General features: G+C 31.8%; 2 protein-coding genes across 3 annotated transcripts in view; both read left to right on the top strand.

Moving 5' to 3' along the window:
- LOC141459304 (facilitated trehalose transporter Tret1-like) overlaps positions 1–8129 on the top strand; it is a 35660-nt gene extending 27531 nt beyond the window's left edge. Inside the window, exons 4-8 of the mRNA XM_074138209.1 lie at positions 1006–1285; positions 3132–3384; positions 5010–5206; positions 5408–5704; positions 6098–8129. Coding sequence (XP_073994310.1) covers positions 1006–1285; positions 3132–3384; positions 5010–5206; positions 5408–5704; positions 6098–6413 — 1343 coding nt within the window. The 3' untranslated portion in view covers positions 6414–8129. The remainder of the gene's footprint in view (positions 1–1005; positions 1286–3131; positions 3385–5009; positions 5207–5407; positions 5705–6097) is intronic.
- A 3997-nt stretch (positions 8130–12126) lies between these two features.
- LOC141459570 (BPTF-associated chromatin complex component 1-like) lies at positions 12127–22790 on the top strand. Of its 2 annotated transcripts, XM_074138801.1 has the most exons (5): positions 12127–12287; positions 12590–12681; positions 15969–16070; positions 19287–19459; positions 21753–22790. In XM_074138801.1, the coding sequence occupies exons 1-5, from the start codon at positions 12264–12266 to the stop codon at positions 21902–21904; spliced, it is 543 nt and encodes a 180-aa protein (XP_073994902.1). In that variant the 5' UTR covers positions 12127–12263; the 3' UTR covers positions 21905–22790. The 2 variants fall into 2 exon arrangements, with proteins under 2 accessions (XP_073994902.1, XP_073994903.1); XM_074138802.1 differs by lacking the exon at positions 15969–16070 and having other exon boundaries at positions 21753–22055.
- Positions 22791–26855: the final 4065 nt, after the last annotated feature.

Here is a 26855-nt window from a genome sequence, read left to right as displayed (position 1 = left end):
AGGATTAGTTAAGTATTTAGCTAATACTGGATTCCCATACGGAGATCACAGGTTCGAATCCAGCTGCTAACTCTTAGATTTTCTCTTCCTAGGAGCTTCTTACAGCTCACTGTCCGGTGATGGGCAGTATTGTCTTCTGTAACGAGGAAACCCTAACCCGAGGCCGGCAATGCACTAAAAAAAAGCTACGGGCGTCAATAACCACAGATGTTAACGCGCCTTAAATACAAGAAAAAAAAAATTATAAATAAAAATAAAATAGATAAACCTATTTCTACATAGTGTGTAGCAAAGTTTAAAAAAAAAAAAAAAAATCTATCGATTAAAGTTGCCCTAGCGAACAAAAGATTTTCTTCAAATTTGGAATTTTGTTTATATTTAATTCTGGTTAATATTATACGGTGTTGAACCCCGTACATTACTCTGAAATAGCAAGTTAAAAGGGTGCCCCTTCGACTAAAATTTGCTTTTAAATGGAAAATCGATTATACGTTAGCTATTTTTAAATAAAATCATTTTAGGTGTTTTTGAGAAAAAGTCAAATATCTGAAAAATCAATTTAAAGCGGTACTTTCGACTGACTGGTTTTATGAAAAAAAAAAAAAATTCTTGCCGGGTTTTATTTTCACCCCTAAGCAAATTTCAAAAATTCTTTGTTTTTTTTTTTTTAGTTTTTGAGTTCTACTGACCACGCATATTAACAGAACAATTTGTAAAAATAAATAAATAAACACTTTTTTGTATTCAAGCAACATCAAAACCGATATTAATAATTTGATGTAAAGATGATTTCTATGGATAATAAGATTTTGATTAAAAAACTATCTTCCAGTTCTTGCAATACTCTCAAAAACGAATCAAACGATTTCCTTCATACTCTTTATACACACTTGTGTATGTCTATCACTTATTTGGATTATTTTCTGGGAAATCGTGTAGAGTTCAAACCAGATTTATCACATAGTTCATCCTTTTTTCGTTATTTATTTATTTTATTTTTTCCAGCCACCATATCTGTGATTATGTCAGGCAACTCTCTTGGATGGCCTTCACCAGCTCTGCCCAGACTACTTGGCCCCGATTCGCCGGTGCCCATGGACAAGGATGACTCGTCCTGGATGATATCGCTTATGTATCTTGGCAACCTGTTCAGTCCCATACCATGCGGCATACTTATGGAACGAATTGGTCGCAAAATGACGCTGCTCTATCTAAATTTGTTTCCATTTTCATCGTGGCTGATAATCTTGTTAACTAGAAGCACATATTGGCTTTACCTAGCAAGGTTTTTATTTACTTTAATTTTTTTTTTTTTTTTAATTAAGTTGCATCACTTGAACTATTGATGTCCAGAGCCTTCTCAATGAACTACTAGCCACTTAACAAGTTGTCTCGTTTTATAGACATGTTTTTATAGAACAGATTCTGCCATAAATTGAGAGTAGGTTTCAGGTATTATACTATATTAGGTACCTACGAAGTGAAATAATACATTACGAACGTATTAAATAAATTTATTACCAAAAATATAATAAAACAGTCTTAATTAAAGCAATAATAATCATTATTACTGCATAATTACTTTATGTTAAATACAATCCAAACACTAGTAATACTAGAATAAAAATAAGAATTAAAAATACATAAAAACAAAAGGTAGAAGTAAGATAAAAAAAATAAGTAAAATAGAAGTGATCAAGGAAGCAAAATAGAAAATAATAAAAAAAATAAGAGAAATTATATATAAATAAATGAAAATATTTTCAGAAAAGTTAATTTGTTTCAACAAGTATATTTTAGAGATTATTAATAATTTAAAATTATTCACCAATTCTTTTCGAGCCAACCATGCAAGACGCGCATAATTCAATCAATCAATGAGAATTCAATTCAATGACAAACCTTAATAAATGATTTCGTACATCTTTCAGTTATGGAAAAGACTAAATAACCACCATGTATCTTAGAAACACGAGCATTCGTTCATAAAAAGTGTTCAATCTCAACCGAATGTTGCGAGAGAACACATTACTAACTCACGTACCAAAAGAGGATTATAACTTAAAAATAGTAATTCACCCCAAAATTTTAAATACCATCACAATTCATTTAACTTCAATTCAGATGCGTCATCAACATGTGCCACTGATAAAAATCGAAATCTCGCGAGAATTCCTTTTACAAGGTGAAACGCGAAGTGGATTGCACTCGTTTCAAAAAGATGAAGCACTCATTTTGAAAGTAGAGAATGCCCAGGCTAACTTTCAATGTTGCCATTTGAAAACTGAAAGGCAAAGGAATGACTACAACCAAATTCATTGTTTAAATCACCGTTCGTTGCGATTAAATACTTCAATAGCCTCAATTCTGGGTAGACCATCTGAGTGAAAAACTTAAAAAAATTTACTGATTTGTTTGAAGAGGAGACTTTAGGTTTTTTTAAAAAAAGTCAATAGCCATCTCATGATATATCATAAAGTACCGAACGCCAGAGAGAAGTGCATACAGCTTTTTAATGAAATAATCTATATATGTATTTTCTCCATTAATTCAATTCTCTGATGACCCCAGTCCTGACATGTGTAACGCAGAACAGTCGCATTAAACAGTTCAAATTTTACAGATAATGGAATCAGATTGCGTGAGTTAAAAGCCACCCAAATTTTGTTAATAGCCATCTAGGACATCGAGTCGTTTTGCACAGGATGGTTAATTAAAACAATAATAGTAGGCAAAACTAATCATTATTATTTTTTTTTTTTTAATTTAAGGCGCGTCAACATCTGAGGTTATTGGTTCCCGTAGCTTTTTTCAGTGCACTGCCGGCCTCCGGACAGTGTTCTCTCGTTACAGACAACACTGTTCATCACCGGACAGAAGCTCCTAGAAAGAGAAAATCTAAGGGCCAGCGGTGGATACGAACCCGGGACCTCTGCGTGGGAATCAAATACGCTAACCGCATAAGCTAATCCCGTTCCCTACTAACATCTACTACTTAATGTTTAATATTCAAATAAAACTCTTTTGAAATAAAATACACTAATCTCAAATAAATAGCCAATTTCAGTTTCTGCATTTAAAAATTTCAGAAACCAAAAAAAAAATTATATGTACTTATGAATTTTTTATAGATTCCTTGCTGGACTTTGGTTGGGAATTGTTTACACTGTAGTACCAATTTATCTGGGCGAGATTGCTGAGCCGAGGATAAGAGGCTCCTTGTCAACTCTATTTGCCATCACAACCTACGTCGGCATACTATTTGAGTATGTTCTAGGTCCATATGTTTCTTATGATGCTCTGGCCTTAGCTTCAGGCAGTTTTTGTATCATCTTTATATTAGCGTTTGGTTGGATGCCTGAGACACCATATTTTTTAATCAAGGTATATTTCTCAAGTCTTAGTAAAACTAAAGTTAAAGCACAAATTTCAGTATAGGTATACAAATTTCAGACAAACAGAATCCTAAAATTTCAACTTCTTATCTCTTCAACAATGTAGGATATCAAATGCTTTTATTTGTTTTAAACATAAAATATTAAGTCTTAGATTAGATTGACTTTCTTATTCCTAAGGCACTGCAACCAATACAGGCTTATTGTGCCGTTTTCTTGTAGATCTGATAGGAAGAATCTCCTTTCATTAGGTCCTTTTGGTTTTACTCACAATAGTTCCTGACTTCATTTCAATAAAATTTAAGAAATAGTAAGGCGAGGCTTAACGTCCAACTACCAAATTAGGTGTCCTGGACGTGGGCGAAAGCTTATTCTTTACTATTAATATTTTTTCTAACACATAAATAGTATCTAAACACAAAATGAATTCAAACGATAAGCCAACCACCTAAAGAACTTGTACTGATCAGTCGCAAAGAAACCATACATGTGTACCCCTAATTATTGAATCATAGTTACATTAATGACAGACATTACATACATTAATGAATTAAAAATAATAAAATATAAAACATTGAAATTCTGAAAAAAAAACCTTGTATCTAAAAGTGAGACAAACTGAAACGTTTTAACAAGGAAAACTAATAGATTTATTTTTTTAAACATATAGATTGAAATATACATTAACATACAAAAATTGAAGAAATTTGAGATGAAGTTTCATGACTGTTTTATATTTGTAAAACCATTGTGATATCAGAACAATTAAAATGTAAAAAGAGCTGTCTAAAGCAACACTAAAATGATTTCGTTTGAGAATGGTAGGTGCACGAACGTATCGTCATACAATATTTGTTAGGAATGGGAAATTATAAAAATTAAGGTGGATATTATAAACTGAGAGAATGGCTATAACGAAAGCCAAATCGCTGCGACCTAAAACAGCTGGGTGTCAATATTAAGTAAACTTTTTTTACATACTGTCACACTCAAAACTTAAATTTCAAGAATTATTTAGCCAAATTTTCAGTTTCCAGAGCTAACGCAGCGATTTATACGGCAATATTATTAGTTTAAATATTCATAAATAGTTTTATGAAGTATACTTTAAGTAATTATGTAGTGTTTTGTAAAATTTCATGTATTCCATCAACAGTGTTATTACATTTTTAAAAATCACTTGTTTCCTTAACCTATTTTTTTAAAAATATTTAATTTTTATATTGCAGAGATGTTAAGCCAGCAAAGGTTTTTCGTTAAATTCAGGAAACACTAAGAGCCCTGTTACTCTTGAATATTTAAATGAACGCATGAATATTTCAATGAAAATATAAATATTTAAATTAATATACTTGTGTACTTCTAAAGGTAGCCCTGGAAGATAGCTAAAACGTTGAAAAAAAAAAGTTATAATAAAAAATTTAATAAAACCTGTGTCGCAAGGTTTATCACTGCCCCGAAATATCCGTAATGATATTATTCAGCTATATAAAATTATAGAATTTATTTAAAAAATGTCTTAGGCAACGAATGCACTAAATGGTGCAAAAACCCTTGATTATATATTTTTTATTTCTTATTTTGTATAAAACTTGTTTAATTCTATTTATTTAGAATGGTGAAAAAGCTAGAGCTAGAGAATCACTGCACTGGTTGCGTGGAGCTCCAAATAATGTTGACGAAGAACTATACAAAATAGAATCAGCTATTCAGCAGCAAAAGTTGCAGAAAGGAAAACTGAAAGATTTGTTAGCAACTAAAGGCAATCGGAAAGCACTTATAATTGTCGGAGTACTTTCCGTATTTCAAAGGTACGCATAAAGATTAGTTAGATATTGATATATTAAGGAGGATTAAATATGTTAGTGAGTTACTGATTTTAAAAGAAGAAAGCTGATCGGAGGACTCAAGAAGATTTTTAGGAGAGTTGGTGATTGGAACTTATGTCAATTTGAGACAGGAAATTCATATTCAATTTAATCGATTTTTTTTTGTTGCGATTTTGTTTTTAGATTCTCTGGAATTGGTGCTATGATAGCGTACACGTCCGTAACACTGCCCAAAGGATCTTTGGGACCAATTGGACGCGATGAATGTGTTATTATTCTTGGTGTTGTATGGGTAACATCAACATTTATAGCGTCTTTCCTTATTGATAAACTTGGACGTAAATCCTTGCTGATCGTTTCCTCAGTGGGCTGTGCTATTGCTACATTTCTAGCTGGACTTTGGTTCCTCTTAAATGAATTGACCTATATCGATGTATCCGGCTTTGATTGGTCGCCATTTATCTGTTTTGTTCTTCATGGGTAATTATTATTCTTTATATTTTAATAGTAATATAAATTTTATAATAACTGGCAATACAGCGTGATCTGGTGTCCTCTTAAACCAAAAGAAACTAAAAGTAATTGGTTTACAAATGAGAAATTAAAAATGAATATTTTTAGTCCCAGTCTAATGATTAAAACCCAGTGATTAATTGTTAGAAAGATTAAAAGAAAAAGTTCAGTAGCTGATGTTGCTGTGTAATATTTATAATTTTATAAATAAGAATGTATACATTAATAAATAAAAAGAAAGCATAATTTTTCTCGGCCCCTCCTTACTGATTTAATAAAAATTCCAAATGCACATTGTGAAGAGAACGAATCGGTGCGTTACTGTACAATTAATATTTGTGTTCTGCTTACATTTTCTAGATTCTTTTATTCAATCGGACTAAATCCAATAGTGACCACAGTGAAGGGAGAAGTATTCTCAGCTTGTATCAAAGGTGTGGCCAGTGCAATCACTACATTGATGTTAGCATTGGCATCTTTCATACTAAACAAATCTTATCAGATGATTGCTGACTATATTGGCATGTATATGAACTACTGGTTATACGCTCTAGGATGTGTTCTAGCTGTTATATTTACTGTAACTTATGTTGTTGAAACTAAAGGAAGAACACTACAAGAAATACAAGATGAATTGAATGGAGCCAATTGTGAAAATGAAATAAGCAAACTGTGATAAAAAGCAAACTAAAAACAGAATTTTCTTTCCATTTTAGTTATATATATAGATATATATACATATCCAAGTATTTTCGAATAATAGTGAGAAAACTGTATCCTACAAATTAGAGTAATTAGAGAGGACTAGTGAGTTAAACTTAAATAAAAAACCAAGAAAGCCTTTATACAACAATTACCTTAAGTCACAACACTCACTCGAGTATAAATTCATCTGCATGAGCACTAATAAGTCTCGAATTGTGTTGGAAACGTTTGGTTAAATTATGCCTAAGTCACTTACCAATCTAGATATATGCTACCAATCCAGAATTACTTTTTACTGGTCGTGTGGTTTCAATAAGACAGATATTAAAACTATCTCTGTCTGATTGGGGTTACCAAGATATTAATTAGTTATGCAGTCCTTTGATTCCGTCCGAGTGTAATGTACATTTATAAGCTTCTCTCTCCGGTTTTACACAGCAAGTCCAAAGCCGGGTCTGCCTCAAGATCTTCACATAATCCTTGATACGTTCCGTTTCCATCTAGAGCACCATAGTTTTGTGATTTAAGGACGAACTTTTCTGGACGTGGCTAGTCTAAATGGAATATTAAAAAATATATTCACTATTATTTTTTTAAAATTTATATTCTGAAAGAACGTAAGAGCCATGAAAATTATATTTTATTTTTAATCTTTTAGTTTTGGCCAATAGATATTTAAAAACGTAATTTTTGTAGTTATCACGTTTAGATTTCGTGTTTAAGGTAACAAAAAAATCACTGATTTTATAAAAGTATTTATTTTATTTATAATTAATATTAGCTATGAAAATTATGCAATAATTTGATGTTTTATAATTTAGACCTGAATTGAAAAATAAATAATTGTAATAAATTCATAATGTTTATTACTTCATTTTTCTAAATTCCATTTTTAGATTGTGATTAACCACTCGAATATTCTCATAAACATTGGCAAAAGCCCTTACTGTTAAGGTTGAACATAAAAACCAATCAATGCACGTAACTAACTTTATAACATAAATTTGTAATGAAGACCATATAATCTACCTTGCATTCATCATTGGCATAATTTATTTTCATTTTTTTAAAGCTTCGACAGAGTTCTCTGTCTGCTTCTTAAAAGTAATTTTTTTTTCGTCAACTTCCAACGTTTAAAAATAGGAAAAAAAATTCATACTTACATAAATGAGAAAGAAAATCTTTATCGTGAAGATTTTTTTTCAATCTGGAGATACTGCAAGCGGCAACACTAAAGTAATCAACTGCGGAATTACCTGACCTTTCTTTTCTACTTAGATGACTTTGTTGATGTTTTGGAATGGCTGCAGGAATGAAAAAAGCGAACAGACAGCAGATAATTCGGGTTTCGGAGAACTTTTTTTAAAATTCTTTTGCGCTCGTTAATTTGCACCGCTTTGCTGGTCATTTTGGGTAACAAATTCATCATCTTTGTACACTTCTCCAACATAAATATTACTCAACCCATCAGCAATCCTAGAGAGTTCAGTAAGGTGATAAAATTTTCTTCTACCACAAGCTCATTACTTCTCATTATACAGTTCTGCCCAGATTATTTTACCTGTGCGCGAAGTTGAAATGTAATGTTCACCCACATCCTGTTCCTTAGGGGCTACGAATAAAGAAAAACTTTTAATAATTTAACCACAAACAAATGTATACTACCAAAAATTAAATAAATACTATGGAAACTATAATTAGTGATATAATTTATTAGTAATAATAATAATCATTATATTAAAGCAATGTAAACAACTTAAAGTGAATTTAATCATTCGAAATACCAATAATAAATACCATTAAATAACATTTACTTTAATCCCTTATTCATATTTAACAATTATTTAATATATGTCTGTCCCTTTCATCAGTAATTCTTTTCATTGGGTTTGCGTCTCTCTATCTAGATCTTCTGCAACAAATTATCTACTCCCCTTCAATTTGGCGTCATTGCGAAGTATCACCATTTTTCTTATATTTAAAACCAAAGAAATCATTATCAGCTTCGATGGTGTTGGTGTAGAGTAACGAAAGAGGATTTGAGCCGTTTATTTTGAAAGTGTGGCAAGTCCATTTTTGAAAAAAATGAAGATAATGGTAATTATAGATAAAACTTAGTATGATCTTTTTATCTGTAAACAATTTAGAGTAAAAAAAAAATCAGAATCCTAATATTTGGGAGATGGAAGTTTTAGCTCTTAACAAAATTGTAAATATGTTTAATTTGAAAATTGGGCAAGTCCATCTTAGGTTGAAATTATTTAACCATACAGCAAAATTTAACTCCGGTTGCTGTATGGTGAAGCAAATGTGATGGTTTAACATCATGTCTGAATAATGTAGGGTGTTTTTATCTATCTTTCTTTGATATTGGTAATCGGTGATTGTACAATATTTCATAAAATTTATTATTATTTAATAATAATAAGTACATCTTAATTTTGTGTTTCGATAATAACACCAACATCGGGAAATGTTACTACTATTGGCTCTCAAAAACTGTAAATTGTATAACATTCGACTTATACGTATTATCGGCTATCAAGTAAGTTGTGTTGTTTTGTGTCGGTGCACAAAAAAAGTTTCATTATTTGAAAATTAATAACGGATTGTGGTTTATTTTATTAGAAAAAAAAAAAATGGCTGAAACCGATTACCACGGTAATTATAACTCTGATGCATCTGAAAGTGAATTTGGTAGGTTACAAAAATAAAATAAAAATACTTTTCTGGGTAATGACGCCATTTCAATAAAATCCTCATTTGCAAATAATTTTATTATTTTTATTATATTTTTAGAAATAAGACCCATGAGAATCGGTAATAAAAGAAGAATCTTGGAATCAGAATCTGAATACGAAGGCAATTCAGACCAAAATAATTCAAAAAAATAAGAAGAATAGTTGAACTATTGATTAGTATTTTGTTTTTATTGTTAAAAAAAAAACTGATACGACTGAAATATTATCCATTTAAATCAACGATTGCAATAATTCATTAATTTTGAAAGGGAGGCAAGTCCATTTAGTTATAATAAAACCTTTATTTTTCTTAGCCAGCACTATAAACACTATTGGATTATAAACTTACATTATCTAATACCACAAAATACAAAAAATATGTCTATTAATATTTACCAATATTTTTAAATTTATTGAACCGCAAAACCTTAAATATCTTGAAATAACAAAAAATGGACTTGCCCAAACGGCACATTTGTAAGTAGGAGATCCCCAGTTCTGATCCCGCGAGTAGCTAATTTTTTTAGTTAGATAAAAATTTAGTAGTAAAGTATGAGCTTCCGCCCTCATCCACGACATCCAATCGGTAGTTAAACCAGTCTGAAAAAATAGGCGATTACTTTACTCTTTTTTTCATTGCTGGCCACTTTATCACTTCTCCCATCTTCTCATATAATTGAGATCTGATTTAGTTGTTGTTACCCCTAAAACTTCATTAAATAAATCTAAAATGTTATTTTCTAGAAACTGAAAAGTTTCTCCATTTAGCTCATCGAACCCAAACAGAATAACATTATTTCTTCTCATAACAGATGATAAAATTTTAAATTTTTAAATTACCCATCTTTCTTTTTATTATCACGTGTTTTTCTATTTTTATTATTACCTCTAGGTCCTCTTTCGTTTCTTTTTTTAAAGATTTCAAAAAGTTTGATACTCTTTCTTATCAGCCTCGATGCTTAAATAATTACTTACAAATTACCTGTTTAGAAAGTATTGTGATAATGATCAATATATGTATGTGAATTAACTACTATGACTTTGAACAGCCTCCCATGCTGATGTTCTTTTTTAATTACCCTTATACATTATCAAACATTTTTCTATTAAAAACTCTTTATTTTAGTCCAAAAAATAGTCATTTTTGTAGTGAAAAAACTTCTAAATTGAAAAGAAACACTTCTTCTTCTTCTTGCTCGGCTCTATAGCCCACCAATGGGCTTTGGCCTCCTTGATCCGCTTCCGCCAGTCCTCTCTTTTTAATGCGGCAGCTTTCCAATAGTGGGTGTTCAGCATGTTCTTGGAGTCCTTGCTAACACCATCAACCTAGGGCGTCCAACTCTTCTAGTGCGCTGCACATTTTCCTCCATTACCTTTCTAGGCATCTCATTATCCGCCATTCTAATTGCATTGCCATCCCAACGCATCCTTCTTAATTTTATCACCTTAACGAAGTCCGGGGCCTGGAATAGGTGTATAGGTGTAGGCGCCTCCTCCAGGTTTCCCTCTCTCTGGGAGGTCCATATATTCGCCGAAGAATCTTTCTTTCAAAGCGTGGAAAAGAGACATTATCACATTTAATTTATTTCAAAACATACATATATATACATTTTATAACTTCAAATAACACAAAAACAGAGTAATGAAAGAACGTATTCACTCTTTCACTTTTATTAGACAATTCTCCGAGTATATGGTGATTACAGAAGTTTAAAAGGAATTGTGGGGCTGTTTTAGACAAAGAAGTAACTTTCATTTAGTTGATTCCAACGAAACCTTACTGTCGAATTCAATCTTAGCAACTAAAGGAAATGTGAATTAAGCTTTCTGCGATTACGCGTTTTCAGTTCAACCATAACAACTGAAGGTAGGAATTTTTTCAATATTTTTATTTCTTAACTTTTCTGCTGATTCTCATAGAAATATATTTTTTGTGACCATCGAGCTGTTTGCAGCTAAGAAGTAATTAATTGATATCGTCAAATTCTCCGAACATACAACATTCAATCGGAACTCAGCATATTAACGTATTTTATCTAGTAAGGTGCGATTTAGTGAATTTTTGATTATTCCTTAGCCACATTATAGTGGCAAAAAACTACTTTGCTCAACCCAACACCCTAAACAAAGAATGGGATGAAATAAGAAGCTGTCCATACTCCACATAATTGCTCCTTTTCCTTTACGCACTAATTTTTCTATCACTCAATACAATGCCTCTTCAGACTTTACCTAAATTTCCCAACGGAATATTTAAACTCACTCTTTCACCGTTATTAACGAGTATAGGTCCGTGTTACTCAGTCCAATCGGGGATTAAATCCAGATGCACCTTCATTGCTATAAAACAGCTGAAATAATAACTTACAGGCGGTAGCCCTAAAATGTGAACAGCTTTACCTTCGTAAATGGTATAAATGAGGATTATATGAGTTTTTTTTAAGGATATAGGTCCACATTTCTGTAGTTAAACCTAAGTAGTTACTTTGCTCAAGTATTTCTGCGAGGCCTGTGCTTTGGGCTACAAATCAGTAAATGTTTCTTAGGTTTTACAAGATCGTGTTTGATAGCGATAGTGCAGGTCTACGACTGATCAAGCCGAAATACAAAACGTCAGAAGAATGGAAAATTTATGCAGTGAGAACAGGAAACTTACAACCACAAGAGAAAGTCTTTAGAGTCCCAGTGGATATTTTCTGGTTTTTATTAAAATTTTTAGAAGAAGGGGCGGGTAAAGACAAAACAATATTGAAAAACCTTCTTATAAATTTTATTAATTACACAAGAACTTTAAAAGTAATATTCGAACAAAAATTGTTTTTTAGTGATTGGTTTTTTATAGATCAACTTAAATCAAAATATTCAGATATATTTTAAGCATATTTCTTGCCGGGGTAGTAACAGAAAAGGTACTGATATCCCCTTAAATGGGATAACAAACCTGCCACTCTAAAGGAGGTTACAGTTATGTAGCTATTGTCTTTGTTATTTCAGTTAAATTGCTAAACGGTTGTGAATTTACTGAAAGATTTTTTTTTTTTTTTAAATTAACATACAGTATTTAATTTTGGGTAAATAAGATGTCAATGAATTCTGCCAGTAAGGTAATTCTTATTTTATTTTGGTATATTTTGAAGTAAAACATACAGAAAGTATCACTAATATTAAAAAAGAAAATTGTTATTTGTGGCAGTTGGTAAATAGGGAAGCAACTTGTAAGTTTCCTAGTTCTTAAATGTTAGTTTTAACATTTGTCTACTCCCTTCTTGTTTATGTTTTTTTTTCTTTTCTTTTTTGCTATATGAATGGATGTAAATCATGGACTTGTACTCTCAATAACATATCTCTCTCAGAATTTTTGAATGCATAATCTTGGATTATTGATAAGTTTTATTTTTTGGCATAGGTTGGTGAAATATTTACTGCTGCCGGAGCAGCGTTTAACAAATTAGCCGAATTGACTCTTCAACTACATCCAAATGCAGATACAGCTTCTGGGTTTGTATATCAATCACTTCCTTTCTATAGTGTTTAGATTTCTAGCTCTTCAAGAGGGGTTTTCAATTCAGTTAATTCTCATCAAATGATAGATTAGTAGTTTAACTATGAGTCTTCTGGTTTATGTAGTTTCTGTAACAAAAAGAAAAGGGTATCTTCAGAATGATTTTTGTCATGTAGTATTGTGTTCTTCTTTTGAAATTAAGATGATATAAAGTGTAATGCAAGGGAACTTGCTGAGGGAAAAATATTATAAAATTCCTGGTTAAGACATATTCTAACTGCAGGTTGTATTTTAAGAAATCAAATACTAATAATATATAATTACAGGTAGGTATTTAATGTAAATATAAGGGTTTGTAAATATAGGGTCTCTCATGATACTAAGGGTGAGGCACAAAAATTATTCTTTCTTATCTTTGGTGACCTCTAGGCCCTGTTTATTTAATAAACCCAAGCTGTGAATGATTTTTGCCATAGGTAGACTTTTTTTAACATAATTCAAAATCTGAATGCTCAGCCATGTTTTTTCTTTTATTTGTTCAATATAATTTATTTTTTTAATTTGGTTTGGAATTCGAAGTTTTTGTGGGTATAATACAGTACTATTGGTAAAACGGTTAATCCATATTGGAAGCCGAAGCAACTAGGAAAATTTGTGAATTGGAAGAGAAAGATATGCTGAATGAATGATGTACTTAATGTTGGTTTCAAAAATTTGAGTGAGCTAATAGCTGGTAAAGAAAGAAAGGTTCAGGTAGACCTTCAATGTTAGCTGTGGGAATCTGCAGAAAGCAAACTTATCCGACAACTATCATTTGAACCGGAGCTATTCCAATCTACTACAGTTACCTTAACAATTTCGTTAAAGAAAGAATGTGTGTAGACAGATTATTCATAAGTTGACTCGTGCATAACAGAGATCAATTAGATACTTAGTAGCGAAAGTTGAGGAAACCCTCTGGGTGATGTTTTCATCAATCGAATGTTTACGTGTGATTAAAAATGGATAAATTATAAATGCGTAATTATAAATTTTAGTTGTCATGGGTTAAGTCGTGGCTACGTAGCTCAACCAGTTAGAACACATGGTTATTTTGATAAAAGCGATGTTAAGTGAAAAGTGGTATTTAAGTTGTAATATCCGTAAAGTTTACAGGTTTACCTTTGGCATTCATAGTAGATGATTCATCCCTAGTCAAAAGCAAGTAAAATTTGTTAACAGCAAATCATCGAAAGTGATCATTCAGGATGATGGATGAACAGAGTAGACAAACATATATTCGACTTTCATTAACTTTTGGTATTTCACTCAGGTTTCCTCAGGTGAAGGAACCGAATACAAGCAAAAGTGATCATAGGTTTATTATGGCTGCCACATTTTATCTATTTTCAGCTCCTACTTCCACTTTTCTTGGAAAATAATAAAGACATGATTTTATTTTCGTAAAGTGCTTTAAAATATCTTTTTTAAATTGCCAGCTCATCTTAAAGTGAACAGACCGTTCCATTTTGGACTCACCGTTCATTTGTTAATTCACTTTTACTTTTAATCCTTGTGAATCATGAGTGGTGCATTTCAAAAATGACTAGTATAAACCTGCCTTATCCCAAATTCAAAAACCATTGATTGTCATCTCTCTTCAGGAAGTGGGACGTATGTAAATATTAGTGTTGCAGCCTAGGTTCAGAAATACTCAGCTTTACGGGTCTGAAAAATTATTCTAACAGGATAATGCACAGTCTCATACTTTGATGTTAGCCAGAAGTTAAGTCCAGAACATGACAGCATGAAGACTGTATTTTACCCTACATATAGCTACGACTCACAAATAGATCATTTCTTCCACGCAGTGACTTATTTCCTTCAAGGCGGCTGTTCAACAATTTAAAGGAACTCACAGCTGTAGATCCAAAATTCTTTGCTTGTAAACTTAAGGGATGTCAACTTAAGGATGGAATCCAACAGCTCGCTAAGAAATAACTATCAATAATATTAGTATTAATTTGTTATATTTTTTATAAACAAAATTTAAAAAAAACAAACCTTTTTTCTTAGATCATTGTTAATAAAGAATATTTTTCTAATGCACCTCTGCCCAAGTATTAGCTGTTCTTTTTTAAAAGCTGCCGGGAGAGATTGGTAGTTACTTAAAGTTACTACATATTGTTGGATATATTTTTAAATTTGGTAACATATGGCGTTGAGGGTACATAGTCACTTTCTTTTATTCCCTGTTTTTTGGACTACTTGTGAAAAGAAGAAAATTCTTTCTTCGATTGAGACGATTTTGTTGATTTTGGTTCTTACTGTACAGATACTACCTATAAATGTAGTGCCTCATATGAACATCAGCCATATAATTTTCTTTTTTAATATATTTACTTTGCGCATGCATTTGTAACCTTTTTTTTTTTTTTTTTTTGCTGTAAATGGATTCGGTTTTACCAGTTTTTCAATGCACAATAATTTGAGGTCCAAAGCATTTTCTGTTTGTTCTTTGGACTTTACATTGGAAGCCCGAACGCAATTAAGCATGTCTGATGTCACGTAGTACTTCAGCAGCTACAGTTTTTATCGAGTAATCACGTAAATACATCAAATAAACTAGTCACTTTTTTTAAAAATCGAACTGACTGTTCGAAGGGAACATAATATGAGGATTTATCAATATTTCGTGTGACTCAGTAACATTGAGATCTTTGGATTAGAGCAAAAAAAAAAAAATGCTGGTTTAGGTGTTTAATAAGTCTTCTAAAACGAGAGGGAAGAGACATTTTTGCCAATTTCAGTCTTTTTTAATTATTTTTGTTAATAGTTTCGAGTAGTGGTTTTGAGTTTGAAATAGTTAGTAGGAGACCTCAAGTTCGAGTCCAGCGTATAGTTACTTTTTATTGGTGAAACGTTAGTAGTAAAGTATAGCTTTCGCTCTTGTCCTTAACCTCTAATTTGGTTTCTGGACTGCAAGCCCATCTAAAAAACGTCGGCGATTATTAGTCTTTCTGTATATTCAAAAAGCAGATCTGCTTTTAGCGCGTTTTTAATCCCCAGAATCTAACATTTATAATTATAATGAGCTGCATGTTGTAGACACACTACAGAACGGTAGTTCGATTCAATTTTTCTAAATGAACTCACTATCTTAGGACATCCGCTTCCAAAGATTTGAAAGAACATGGTGATTATTATAAAAGTCCATAGATTATTCGAAACCATTTGCAAACTTGGACAGCATTGTTTAGAAATATAGCTGTTATTATAATTTTATAAACTTGTACATTGTTAGGGGAAAATGGACTGAAGAGGACATTGACATGCTGCAAACAGCTATCGTAAAATTTAATGAAGAACTGAGTTTAGTTAGTGACCTGATCAAGAAACGGACTGTGTAAGTCAATTAAGTTTAATTTTATTTCATTAAGAAAGTAAAATAATTTTTGATATTTACATATATGAATGTAATATTAACGGTTAAAAATGTGGTGTGAAACTTTCAAGCGATTTACTCTCACTGCATTTAACAAGTTTAGAATTTTACTAAATGTCTTGTACCCTTAAATAAATAGCTGGTGGACCGTACACTATACAGTTGCACAGGTTACTTACAAACGTTTGTTATATATGGAATGTAGAATCTTCGGACACCTTAATTAAGGAAAATTTCAATGACTGTTCTTACAATTAGAGTACATTTGCCTGTAAAGTGCAAAATGTGAGTATGTGGTGAATAGGACATTGCCTGTAGATACGTTAAACTCAATCTTTTCTACGTATTCTTTGTACATTATCTAGTGTTTGCGTAATGTAAGTATTTAATCTGTTCGATGGGGGATACCTGCCCTGAATAAGTGGCTAGCCCTTTACGGTAAATGGCTGGTTTAAATAGTTCCACACAAAGCGATGCCAGCAATCCCTCAAATACTGGTTTCAGTTTTTGGTATTAACATGATATCTCCGCCTCCCAGTTCCATCTTTATTTAGCCATTTAAAATCAATGTTAAATGTCTAAGTGAAAGTAATAAACCTTCTTTTTTTATAAATAAGTACATTTTGTCATTCTCTTTGTATAAAAAGTCCAGAGAGCAATTTTCGAGAAAATTAATAAAGCATTAACTGTAGATCATTATATTTACAATAGATCAAACGTTAACTATTTCTCTGACCTTCTCCGACTAACATTGCCTCTACTAAGAATTAAGGTAAATAATTTTAACTGGCTAATTTGTATCAGGTACTAATGTAAGTATTTAATCTGTTCGATGGGTGATACCTGCCCTGAATAAGTAGCTAGCAATTAACCCTTTACGGTAAATTGCTGGTTTAAATAGTTTAAATGTACTAAAGAACATTTCAATCGATATGGTCATATGAGCGCTGATGTTCCAAGCTTAAAAAAAATCGTTCCTGTTGAAAATCCCAAATATAAACCTGATACATCGCAGGATACTTGAACAAATTACTCAGAAATTGATTTTTTTAAATGATTTTAACGTTTGTCTCATGTTGATCTCTTTTCCCTTCGTATATTTTAAATTTGTTTTTTCTTGTTTAAAATCTTGAAAATCTTTTTGTATAATTTGCCAAACATTTCACAGTTTTTAGCATACTTCATGACCCTGATATATTCCTGTTTTAACAGTGGATTCTATGCTTTGTGAGGGTGATGGGGGTTGCCCTTAGTACTTAATAGATTTGGGGTTTTATTGAGACAGTACTATTCTAATTGAATGAATTATAACTTAAACCGAAATTGTATTACAACAATACACATTGATTCCAATCATTTGATAAGTAGATCTTATATTTTCAGTCTTTTTCTCTCTTTTTTAAATAACTGCATTTTTTTCAGTTGTTATATCTATACATGTTTTTGTTCTGCGGTGTCATTGAAGGAAACGTAACCTCTTTTTTTACAACATACCACCTAAACCATTACATAATGCTCCTTCATCTCAATGCTTGTCACAAGGCTAATTCCACTCAGCCTCATTTTTTGTTTTTCAAAATGTTTTTTAGAGTATAGTAGAAATAGTATTTTTCAGCCATACTGTGTTTAAATGACCGTCAATAAGTTGAGTAACCAACTTATTCTCTCATGTCTTAAAACTTTCTCGTTACAGTTAACACTTTCCATCGCTGGTTTGGCTCAGTCCTTCAGGTCTCTTACACAAGACCGCCGTGCGAGTCCTCTGTTCCATTACTGGGACCCTCCGTATTATTTTTACATAAAGATTTAAAGGAATTAAGATGTTTAGGCTTCCCTCTGTATATTGCCTTAACAGTGTAAATTAACAGTTCCACATCTACTAAGCATAAGGGTAACTATCTAAATATTTAGTAAACATTCTGGCTGTTAAGACAATTCATCAATCAAATCTCTCAAGGTTACCGAAATACAAAGAAGTACGAATATTTCTCATCAGACATTTCAAAATTGTTAATATGGTTTTTTATTGCCTATGCCAGTGGTCGGCAACCTATGACACGCGGGTTAGGAAAATTTTAGTGACCCAGTAAACAAATCTTAATTATGACGATCAGTAGGTATCAAAGTATTATTACATTGAGATGTGTTACAAAATGTAATGAAATTCTATTATTATGCAGCGAGTACACGTTTAAAACATGTACTTTTCTGCTAACATTTTATAATTTCTTTCAAGATATAAATAAGGATTTGATGATAATAAATTTGTAATTATCCATTTAAGGTATATTGGATTATCCCATCTGTAATTTTTTTTTTTTTCCTACACTCTGAGATAATATGGAATCTAAAATAGAAGTGATGTGATGAACCAGCCAAAAGTTTTGTGAAAAAAAATTGAAAAATCCCCACTTGTAAGAAACTATGCCGACCTCTGGTCTATGCTATTTACTGACTGACTACTACAATGACTTTATATTTGCTTTAGAAGATCCAGATAAAAGTTGCAATCTATTTTAAGTTTTTTACTGCTTTTTTCTGATCTTAGGTCAACTTAAATGTAAATAACTGCAGCCTTAGCTCACAGTCCATTTTTATTTTCTCTATTTTTTTGGAGCTTCTCAGTTCTAAAAGTAATTTTTGACTCTTGCCTAGTGCCTCTTCTTATAAGAAGAGATGCTATTGCATCAGAATTAATTGCCTTTGTCCAAATATTTGCGTCGGGCTTCCTGTTAGGATGGAAGATTCCTTCCTTTAATTTTTGAAACCAGCTTTAGGCATAAAATAATAAAAATAAAACTTTCTGGTATACACAGATATCTCGCTCAAGTTCGTAACATTTATGACAGAATATTATTTCGCTAATAATGTACTTGCATACTGAGCAAGGCTACTAGATTAAGTGCAATTTCCAAGGATGAAGGAAAAATTAGAACTTTAAAAACGGCAGTAAGAGAAAGTTGTGTGAGTGTCCCACAGCAGATATTTTTTTATATTTATGTAAGTTAAAAACCAATTGAATGAGGTGGCCAAAAACTTAAAAATGTATTTTTAAACTCTTTCACTCGGCAGCGTCGCTGCTCTCAGTTACTCAGTACCTTTGTTGAAATTTAAATACGAAGTTTTACTTAGCTTACAGTTGGTTAAAAAACTTTTTTTTTAACATATGATATGTAGATCGCAATTGCGCACAACAATTCGGAGGAAGGCATTCGAAGACGCAGGCTTACCCCTCAGCCGACAAACGACAACGGTGGGAGCCAGCTCTACCCACTATTCCTCGGGGCACTCCAGTCAGAGCTCCTCCTACCATGGAAGCCACACGTCTTCTCACATCACTCACCATCCAGGTTAATTATTTCAATTATTATTTTTAATGCTTGGAACTGGAATTGATCGGGTTATTTTTGGCATAAATTTCTAATTGGGAGTTCTCTAGACTCGCATATAATTGCTAAATTTACCAGTTTCGAATCGTACTTTTCTATATGTTTATTTGAAATTGGTTGTGTTGGTTCTAGAGCTCTTTATGGAAGGTTTTTCCTTACGCTGACGGCCTGTTTTTTAAAATTACACGATTTTCTCGAAAAAGACTCCATCTTTTTTGTTTTTTTTTGTTTTTAATTTTTTTTTATTTTAATGCTGTATGCTTAGTACATACATTACAGACGCAATCACATTTATTTGACAAAAATTCTCAGGAAGATTTAATTTATTCGGGGGTCTTTCTCTTTCAAGCTTAGTCTTCTTCTCGTTCTTGTCTTTCACAGACCATTACTATGCCTTTGGCTTGTTGATCCGTTTCTGCACTCTTACGTATATTGCCGCAGCCGTCCTCTTTTCTTTCTTTTAGTGAGACCCTGTAGCGCCCTCTCTTCACCATCTACCCATAGCAGTTTGAGGCACTCAACTCTTCTTGCTCTCTCCACTCTTTTCTCACTTATCATTCTGGACACCTCTTCATTCCGAGTCTAAGAACTTTATTAATGTTCGGTTGTGGGAAAATATCCATAACCTCATCAATTGCTCTTCTCCTCCTGGTCACACCCTTCCTAGAAGCGATTACATATGCCTGATTTGGCTTCTCTCGAAGCTTTGTAGAGCCTTTTCATCTCATTTAGAGATATCCCACGCTTCAAAACAAGTTTTTGAGTAAAAAGGCACATTTCTTTTATCATTGTTTTGGAAAAGTGCTCGGCTATCTCTATTTTCTCTCTGCGTTTCCAAGTCCGCTATTTTATTTACCCAACGTCTCTTTTTTCTGGGCAATTTTTGATTTAGTTTTCTCTTAGCACAGCATTCTTTTACAAATGTTACCTTACCATCTTTTGTTTATACTCATTGTAACTTTTGCAACGATTTTTGATGGATTTTGCATATTTATACATCAATTTATTCCAAATTTATGCTTTGCCAAATTTGACATTTATTATACTACATTTCTACAACGTGAATAGGCCTATAAAATATTAAAGGCTATTAGAAGCACGGTTTATTTCTAAATTTGATAAAAAATTTGCTAACCAAAGAGTGACTCCACAAAATAGATTTCTTTGTTTTTTGTTATATTTTATGGAATAAATTTCCAGCACTTTTCTTCAAACTTGAGTTATTGAAGGTTAATTTCTTAAATTCTAACCCCATAATTTTTATTTGAAAACTTTTTCTTGAAAAAAATATTTTTGAAAATTCTGGGAAATCTGAGTTTTTTTCAAGATTTAGGGAGAGGATAAATGAAGTAAGTTTTCTAGTGTATAATAAATAATAAATTTGGATCAGAATCATTCAATTACATTCCTTACCCATTAATTTATACTTGACTGAAGATCTGGATATTGTCTGGGAGGGTGTTTAAAATCGAACATGCGAAAAGCTATTTTTTGTCTCATAAAAGTATTATGTGCTTCCGCCCAATCCACGATAATTTGATAATTAACGTCTGATATGGTAATTAACCCGCCTGAGAAAATAGGTTTAGATTGTTTAATTAAGTTTAACAAGTTTTTGAAATAACTATAGAAAAAGAATCGTATGTGGAATTTGTTTTAGAAACTGGACTGTGAGTGTGCTTTGCGGTAAGCAAAACTCAAAAATTGAAAATCGCAAAAAATCGTTATTTGCTATACGGTTCAGTTAAAAGATTTTTCCGATGAACTCATTTTTGTAGAGCGGGTAATGTTATGCTCTCCTACTTCAGTGTGAAGTAGGATCAAACATGAGGCGAAAAGCACACCTGAAAATATAGACGTAACATCAACTTTTTAAGTTATTAAGAATCAAATTTGCTGGCAAATACGAATTTGTAAAAACTCGATTGACTTTATTGAGCTTTTTTGCTATTTAAATTTTATTTCAGGCGCTCTCTATTTTCTTTGAAACGTAAAACATTTTGCACTAAATATTTATGTTCCAAGTAAAAACTTTAGGATGAAACCATCGAGGAGACCTGAATTTCCATCACTTTTATTGATTTTTTTTCTTTCAAAAAATAATCAATCGCTATGGTTATTTCTTTTTTATTTGAAACATTTATCTCTTAAAAGTAGTCCATTTTAGAGTGTCCCACCTGCACTTGGACACTGTTAAAAATTGCAGTAATAGAAAATCATGCGAGTGTTTTACACCAGATTGTTTGCATTACAGGTATGATATCATCTCCGGGTAAGCCATCAGCGGAAGTAACCTTAAACATGCTCAACAGTTCGCCTGATGATATGGACGTAGTGGGAGGTATATATAATGATGATGATGATGTAAGGCTTGACTTTGTCTCATCACATGAAGAAGTCCCTTAAATAAGTTCCAGATCTACTACTTGTTGGAATTGGGTGCTTATCTTAATTTCGCTTTGGATGTGATTTACAGAAAAGAAAAACTAAACATGGAATTTTTTATTTAAAACCGTTCTCACGAGAATTATGATTTTTATTTTATTCTATAAGAATAGATAAGAATGCTATTATTTATTTTTTATTTTTTTATTTATGGGACGATTACATAATGTAAACATAAACACATATCTTCTCGTTTATATTGTTCTATTTATAACAATCCAGATGTTCGTGTTGAATGTTAAAAATAAAGGGCATATTTCAATTTTCTTTAAAAATTATAACCTGCCTAAATTGGGCAGCCAATGAAGTAATCGTGTAGACCTCAAAAAATAAAATTTATATTTATCAAATTACGCCTAATCCTGTCCCCCCAAAAATTAAAAATAATATTTACAGCTGTGGTAGGCAACCTTGTTGGGTGAAATTATTATTACTTTTTACTCTCTGTTACAAATATTATTATTCCGTTTTGATACCATAAATCGTTTTCTGTGCTAATTTTTCGTCCGGAATCCACTACCGGCAGTCCAGTCTACTGCATGGCTTGGTTTCGCGTTTTTTTTTCCAAAAACCAAATGGCTTAAACAATTTTTCCTTCAACTTCTTGGTCACTGGATTACATCTGTATCTTTCACTTTTATTTAAAACAGTTTGTTAAGAAAATTGATTTTTGTTGGGGGACTATCAGGGTTCAGTAGCATTAAGTATTTCTCTATTTAGTACACCAGTACCTTTTCTCGCAAATACTTTACCTCTTAAACTTAGATTGCTAATTATTTAAACAATAAACAGGCATAATCTTTATTGCGACAGTCTGTATATTCCGGTGAATCCTAAGCCCATTCTATCTGATTCTATTTACTGTTGCTAAGACACCTTTAAATTATTTTTTACAGTTAGAAAATTTCTCTTTAGTGAGGGCCTTTAATTTTTTACTTGAATCACTTTCCACAGAAAATGGATTTTTAGTTTGTTCTGCTAACATTTAACATCAAGTAGCACTTTTAAAAAATATCTCTTTTTAGATTTCGGCTGAAATCACCCAACCGGACTTTCTGCATTTTCAATTTTCAGTTTTTCGCGATTTTCTCGAACATTTTTTTTTTAGTTGCATCCACATTTCTGGTTGAAACATGAATATAAAGAGAAAAATGTATTATCAAAAAGTGTTACTTTGTTGAATAAACTAGAAAATTTTCATTATTATTTTTTGTTGCTATATCATGATTGCTATTGTTATTAGGTGTCACGTGATAAGGTGCATAAACCGCCAAGCTTATACGTTGTAATATATAGTATGTATTACGGTACTGGATTCTATTTCCGAACTTGACTTTGCAGTTTTATTTAACTAAGCTTTTATTTAACATGAGAAATTTTAATTTAAAATGTAGTAAGAAGAGCAGTTGAAGAAATGGGAGAAGAACGTTAGGAACATGCTAAACCGAAATGATGGGATGATGAAAATACCAACGTGACAAGTTTCTAGGCGCAGATGGTGGGGCACCAATGCATAGTGGATAGAGCATTCAGGTCGAAAATTCTCACCATCGGTATTTATGAAAATAAGCTTCTATTAGACATATATTTTCGAATATTAATAATTGCAGTAAGGAGTTAACTTTTTATTATGGAACAGAATAATTCCGATCTTAGGAAACACTTAACCTAGGTCCGTGGAAAAAAGGCCAAGCCTTCGTTTTCCAATGCTTTTTAATGCCCATAGAGCTGCTCCAATTCATTCTTCAAAATTAGTGTACATATTGTATTAATATTGATCTAGAATATTTATTTAAACATTTTTCCTGAAAAATTCAATTATGGGCACTTAAAGAGGGGGTAGGTTGGGCTTTCTCTAAAGTGACCATTTCAATAAAATGTACGGTCCTGTGACTTATACATTATGAAAGAGAGGTAAATATATTGCCAAAATTCCGAGTAAGAAGAAAATACCACTTTAATGATCGGAGTTTTTAATTTTTGAGATATTTTCGAAAATGCCTCCTACAAATATTGTATTTAAATTTCATATAAGTAATACTTCACATATACATCAACTTTTAAGAATTTTTCGAGGAAAAATCTTTTTAAGATGAGAGTTGAACAGATTCTCTTTAAATATTCATTTCAGTATAATATGCGATTTTACTATCTGGATAATGTTAGTAAGAATTAAACATTATTTAAAAATCGAATATTGAAGAAAAAATATAAGTTACAACCTCGATTATAGTGATAAGAAAAACTTGAGCGAGTTTTTGCGCCTATCACTTTGATTCAGAGAAGATTGATTTCTGTAAGGGCCTAGTCGCCATGATTACCTTTAAAAAACATAGTTATATAGAAGCTGCATTATATCGAAGCAATGTAAAATTTACTAGAAATTCAAAATTTGAAGAAATTTGTAAAAAAAATTTATGAGTTGCATTAAAGGAAAGTTTTTTGAATGTTCAGAACAGATTTATACTCTATTTTATAAAGAATTAATTTCTTAAAAGTATATAAGAGCTAAACGTGGTTGCCTCAACACGGTTTTTACAATATGTGTATATTAATCATACTCTGTACTTGATTAAGAAAATTCACAGTAAAAATCAAGGCTGTGTATTATTGTAATTGTATTAATTGAATATTTATAATTATTTTGGATTACGTTATATTTTTATTTAGGTCATTTATTTTGTTTAATAAGTGTGTATTAATTGAAAATAAAAGTTTTACAAATTAGAAAAAAATTCTATACAGAAGGGGCCAATAACACATTTTTCAGCTTTTTTCAACTATTCTCCATGATGCAAGGACCGCATGCACGCTTTTATATTCTATTTTAATTTTGGATGGAAAAATATTTTTTCATTTCACATACTTCGTTTAGAACGTCAAATACATTAAAAAAAGAACATTTGAATATTACATTAATAATTCAAGATATTAGAAATAATATTTGGTATATTTAAAAAAAAAAATTAAATAATTAAAGAAACGAAAATGCGTTCAAATTATAAATTAAATTCAAAGTTATAAAAATTAAAACAGAAATTAAGTCAGATTAAATTTAAAAAGTCTACATTGTAAATTTCTCGGAAAATTTTACATTTCACAGTTAAACAAATTCTTCTATAGGAGGAGGTCATGAAACACTAGTGTGAGCAGGGATCTAATTAATTAAACTCTTTCTCTGTCTCTTTCGTAGAAGGCACTTTCTAGACAAGAACATGATCCTATGTCTGTTCACAGGAACACACTGCTCAATCTATGATTTTAAGTCTCTTTAGGTACGCCTTATTCGTCCATGTCTGGAAAACATCTGGGTATTTATATAATTAATTTCTGTCCCCTAAATTATTCTTGCACTCACTGTGGCGAAAAAAGATTTTCGTTTGAGCTCCTTTAAAAGTTGTTGCGCAGACCAGCCGCTCTTAACTTCTTTTTGAGTTAAGTGAATGTCGAGCCGTTTCTTGGGAGGCACGTTTACAAACATGTCTGCTCACTCATTTCCTTCCTGTCCCGAATGATACTTCAATCTCAAAAACATAACTGCAAATGATTTAAGTTGCTGCAGAGCCTTCACCTCCGTGTATAATGGTTTCTATTATTTAGGCAGCTCAACGGCATTAGGTTACATAACAACTTTCTTTACTGCCCTCAACAAGCCATATACTATTGTCTCTTTAGCCACTTTATGCCTGCAAAATCGCTAACAATTCAGTCTGATTATAGCTTGAACTAAAAAGGCGCAACTAACCTATACATCGTATTTACTATTATCGTATAAATGAAAAGGTCATTCTTTGCTATACGCTTGTCGTCTCCAGCCTTGAACGCTATCTGATCCGCAGGATGTCGCCTGAAGAAGGACATACCGGTATTTTCGAAAGCTTAGACCACGATCCATCCAAACTTCTCTCGATCAAAAACTTTTGACCCATTTTCATCGCGTTCTGAAAATTATAAATCTTAGTTGCTAGGACGCCTCATATCGTTCGAAATCCTTTTATTACTCTTAAAAGAAATTATCTCTGCACTCTCTCCTTTTTTTCTTCTTGAAAGCTTCCCGCTACACTGGCGCTGCATAAGTGAACAGAGGAACTATGGACCCTCAAAGATTATCCGGAGTGCATCTGATCGCATTCCTTAGTAAGTTTTGACAGAGCGAGATAATGCATCCACTATTTTAGTTATCTCTGTAACAGCTTCGAAAGGGCTATAACGATAAATGAGAATTAAATACCATCCCAAGAGAATTAATTTCATTTATCTACAACTTTTCACCGGCTAGAAAAACTAAAACTTTATTTATTCTTTTACGATTGATTGGCAAAACTAGACTTTTCTCCATCTTTTTCAGCTAGACCAATTCTCGATCAACATTCAACTAATATTTGTCACGCATTGTGCCTCAGTAACAGTTTTGTCCTCACTGCAAGTAGCAATTGATCAGCTAATGCTGCGACTAAGCTTCCGTTATGGAAACTCTCTTTTAACATCGTACTATATTAGCCAGTACCTCCAAAAAAATCGATGGATTCTGTACAAATACACACCCTTGCAATAGATTTTAAAAATATGCAGAAAAACTGCACATACGGGTCATCTAAAAACAGGATGGCTGTGAAATCCTTTTAGATGGTGTAATAAAAAGGCAATAAAAATTATAAGATTACAGATTTTAGAAGTTGTAAAAAGTGAGGGTGCTTGATATAAAGTGAGAATTCGGACCAATTTTTCTCCCTCGTGAATTTAATCGGAGGGGCATCATGTAGGTTATATAATAATTAATTATTCTAATGAACAATTTTTTATTTAATTTATTGTGACAAATTTAGGATAAAGCAGTCTTTATTCATATTGACCTTACATTTTTATTTGATTATATTCATATGAAATTAATAAATAATTCGTACGATATTTG

The sequence above is a fragment of the Rhodnius prolixus genome, unplaced genomic scaffold, assembly GCF_049639745.1.
Source record: "Rhodnius prolixus isolate KJV_2025 unplaced genomic scaffold, Rpr scaffold_11, whole genome shotgun sequence".
Classification (NCBI taxonomy): Eukaryota; Metazoa; Arthropoda; class Insecta; order Hemiptera; family Reduviidae; genus Rhodnius; species Rhodnius prolixus.
This window is presented reverse-complemented; position numbering and strand designations above follow the sequence as displayed.

Coding starts and splice junctions, on each gene's coding strand:
- LOC141459570 (XM_074138801.1), top strand. CDS start 12,264: ATGTCAATGAATTCTGCCAGTAAG. Junction 12,682..15,968: donor AATGCAGATACAGCTTCTGG/GTTTGTATATCA, acceptor GTACATTGTTAG/GGGAAAATGGACTGAAGAGG. Junction 19,460..21,752: donor TCACATCACTCACCATCCAG/GTTAATTATTTC, acceptor TTTGCATTACAG/GTATGATATCATCTCCGGGT.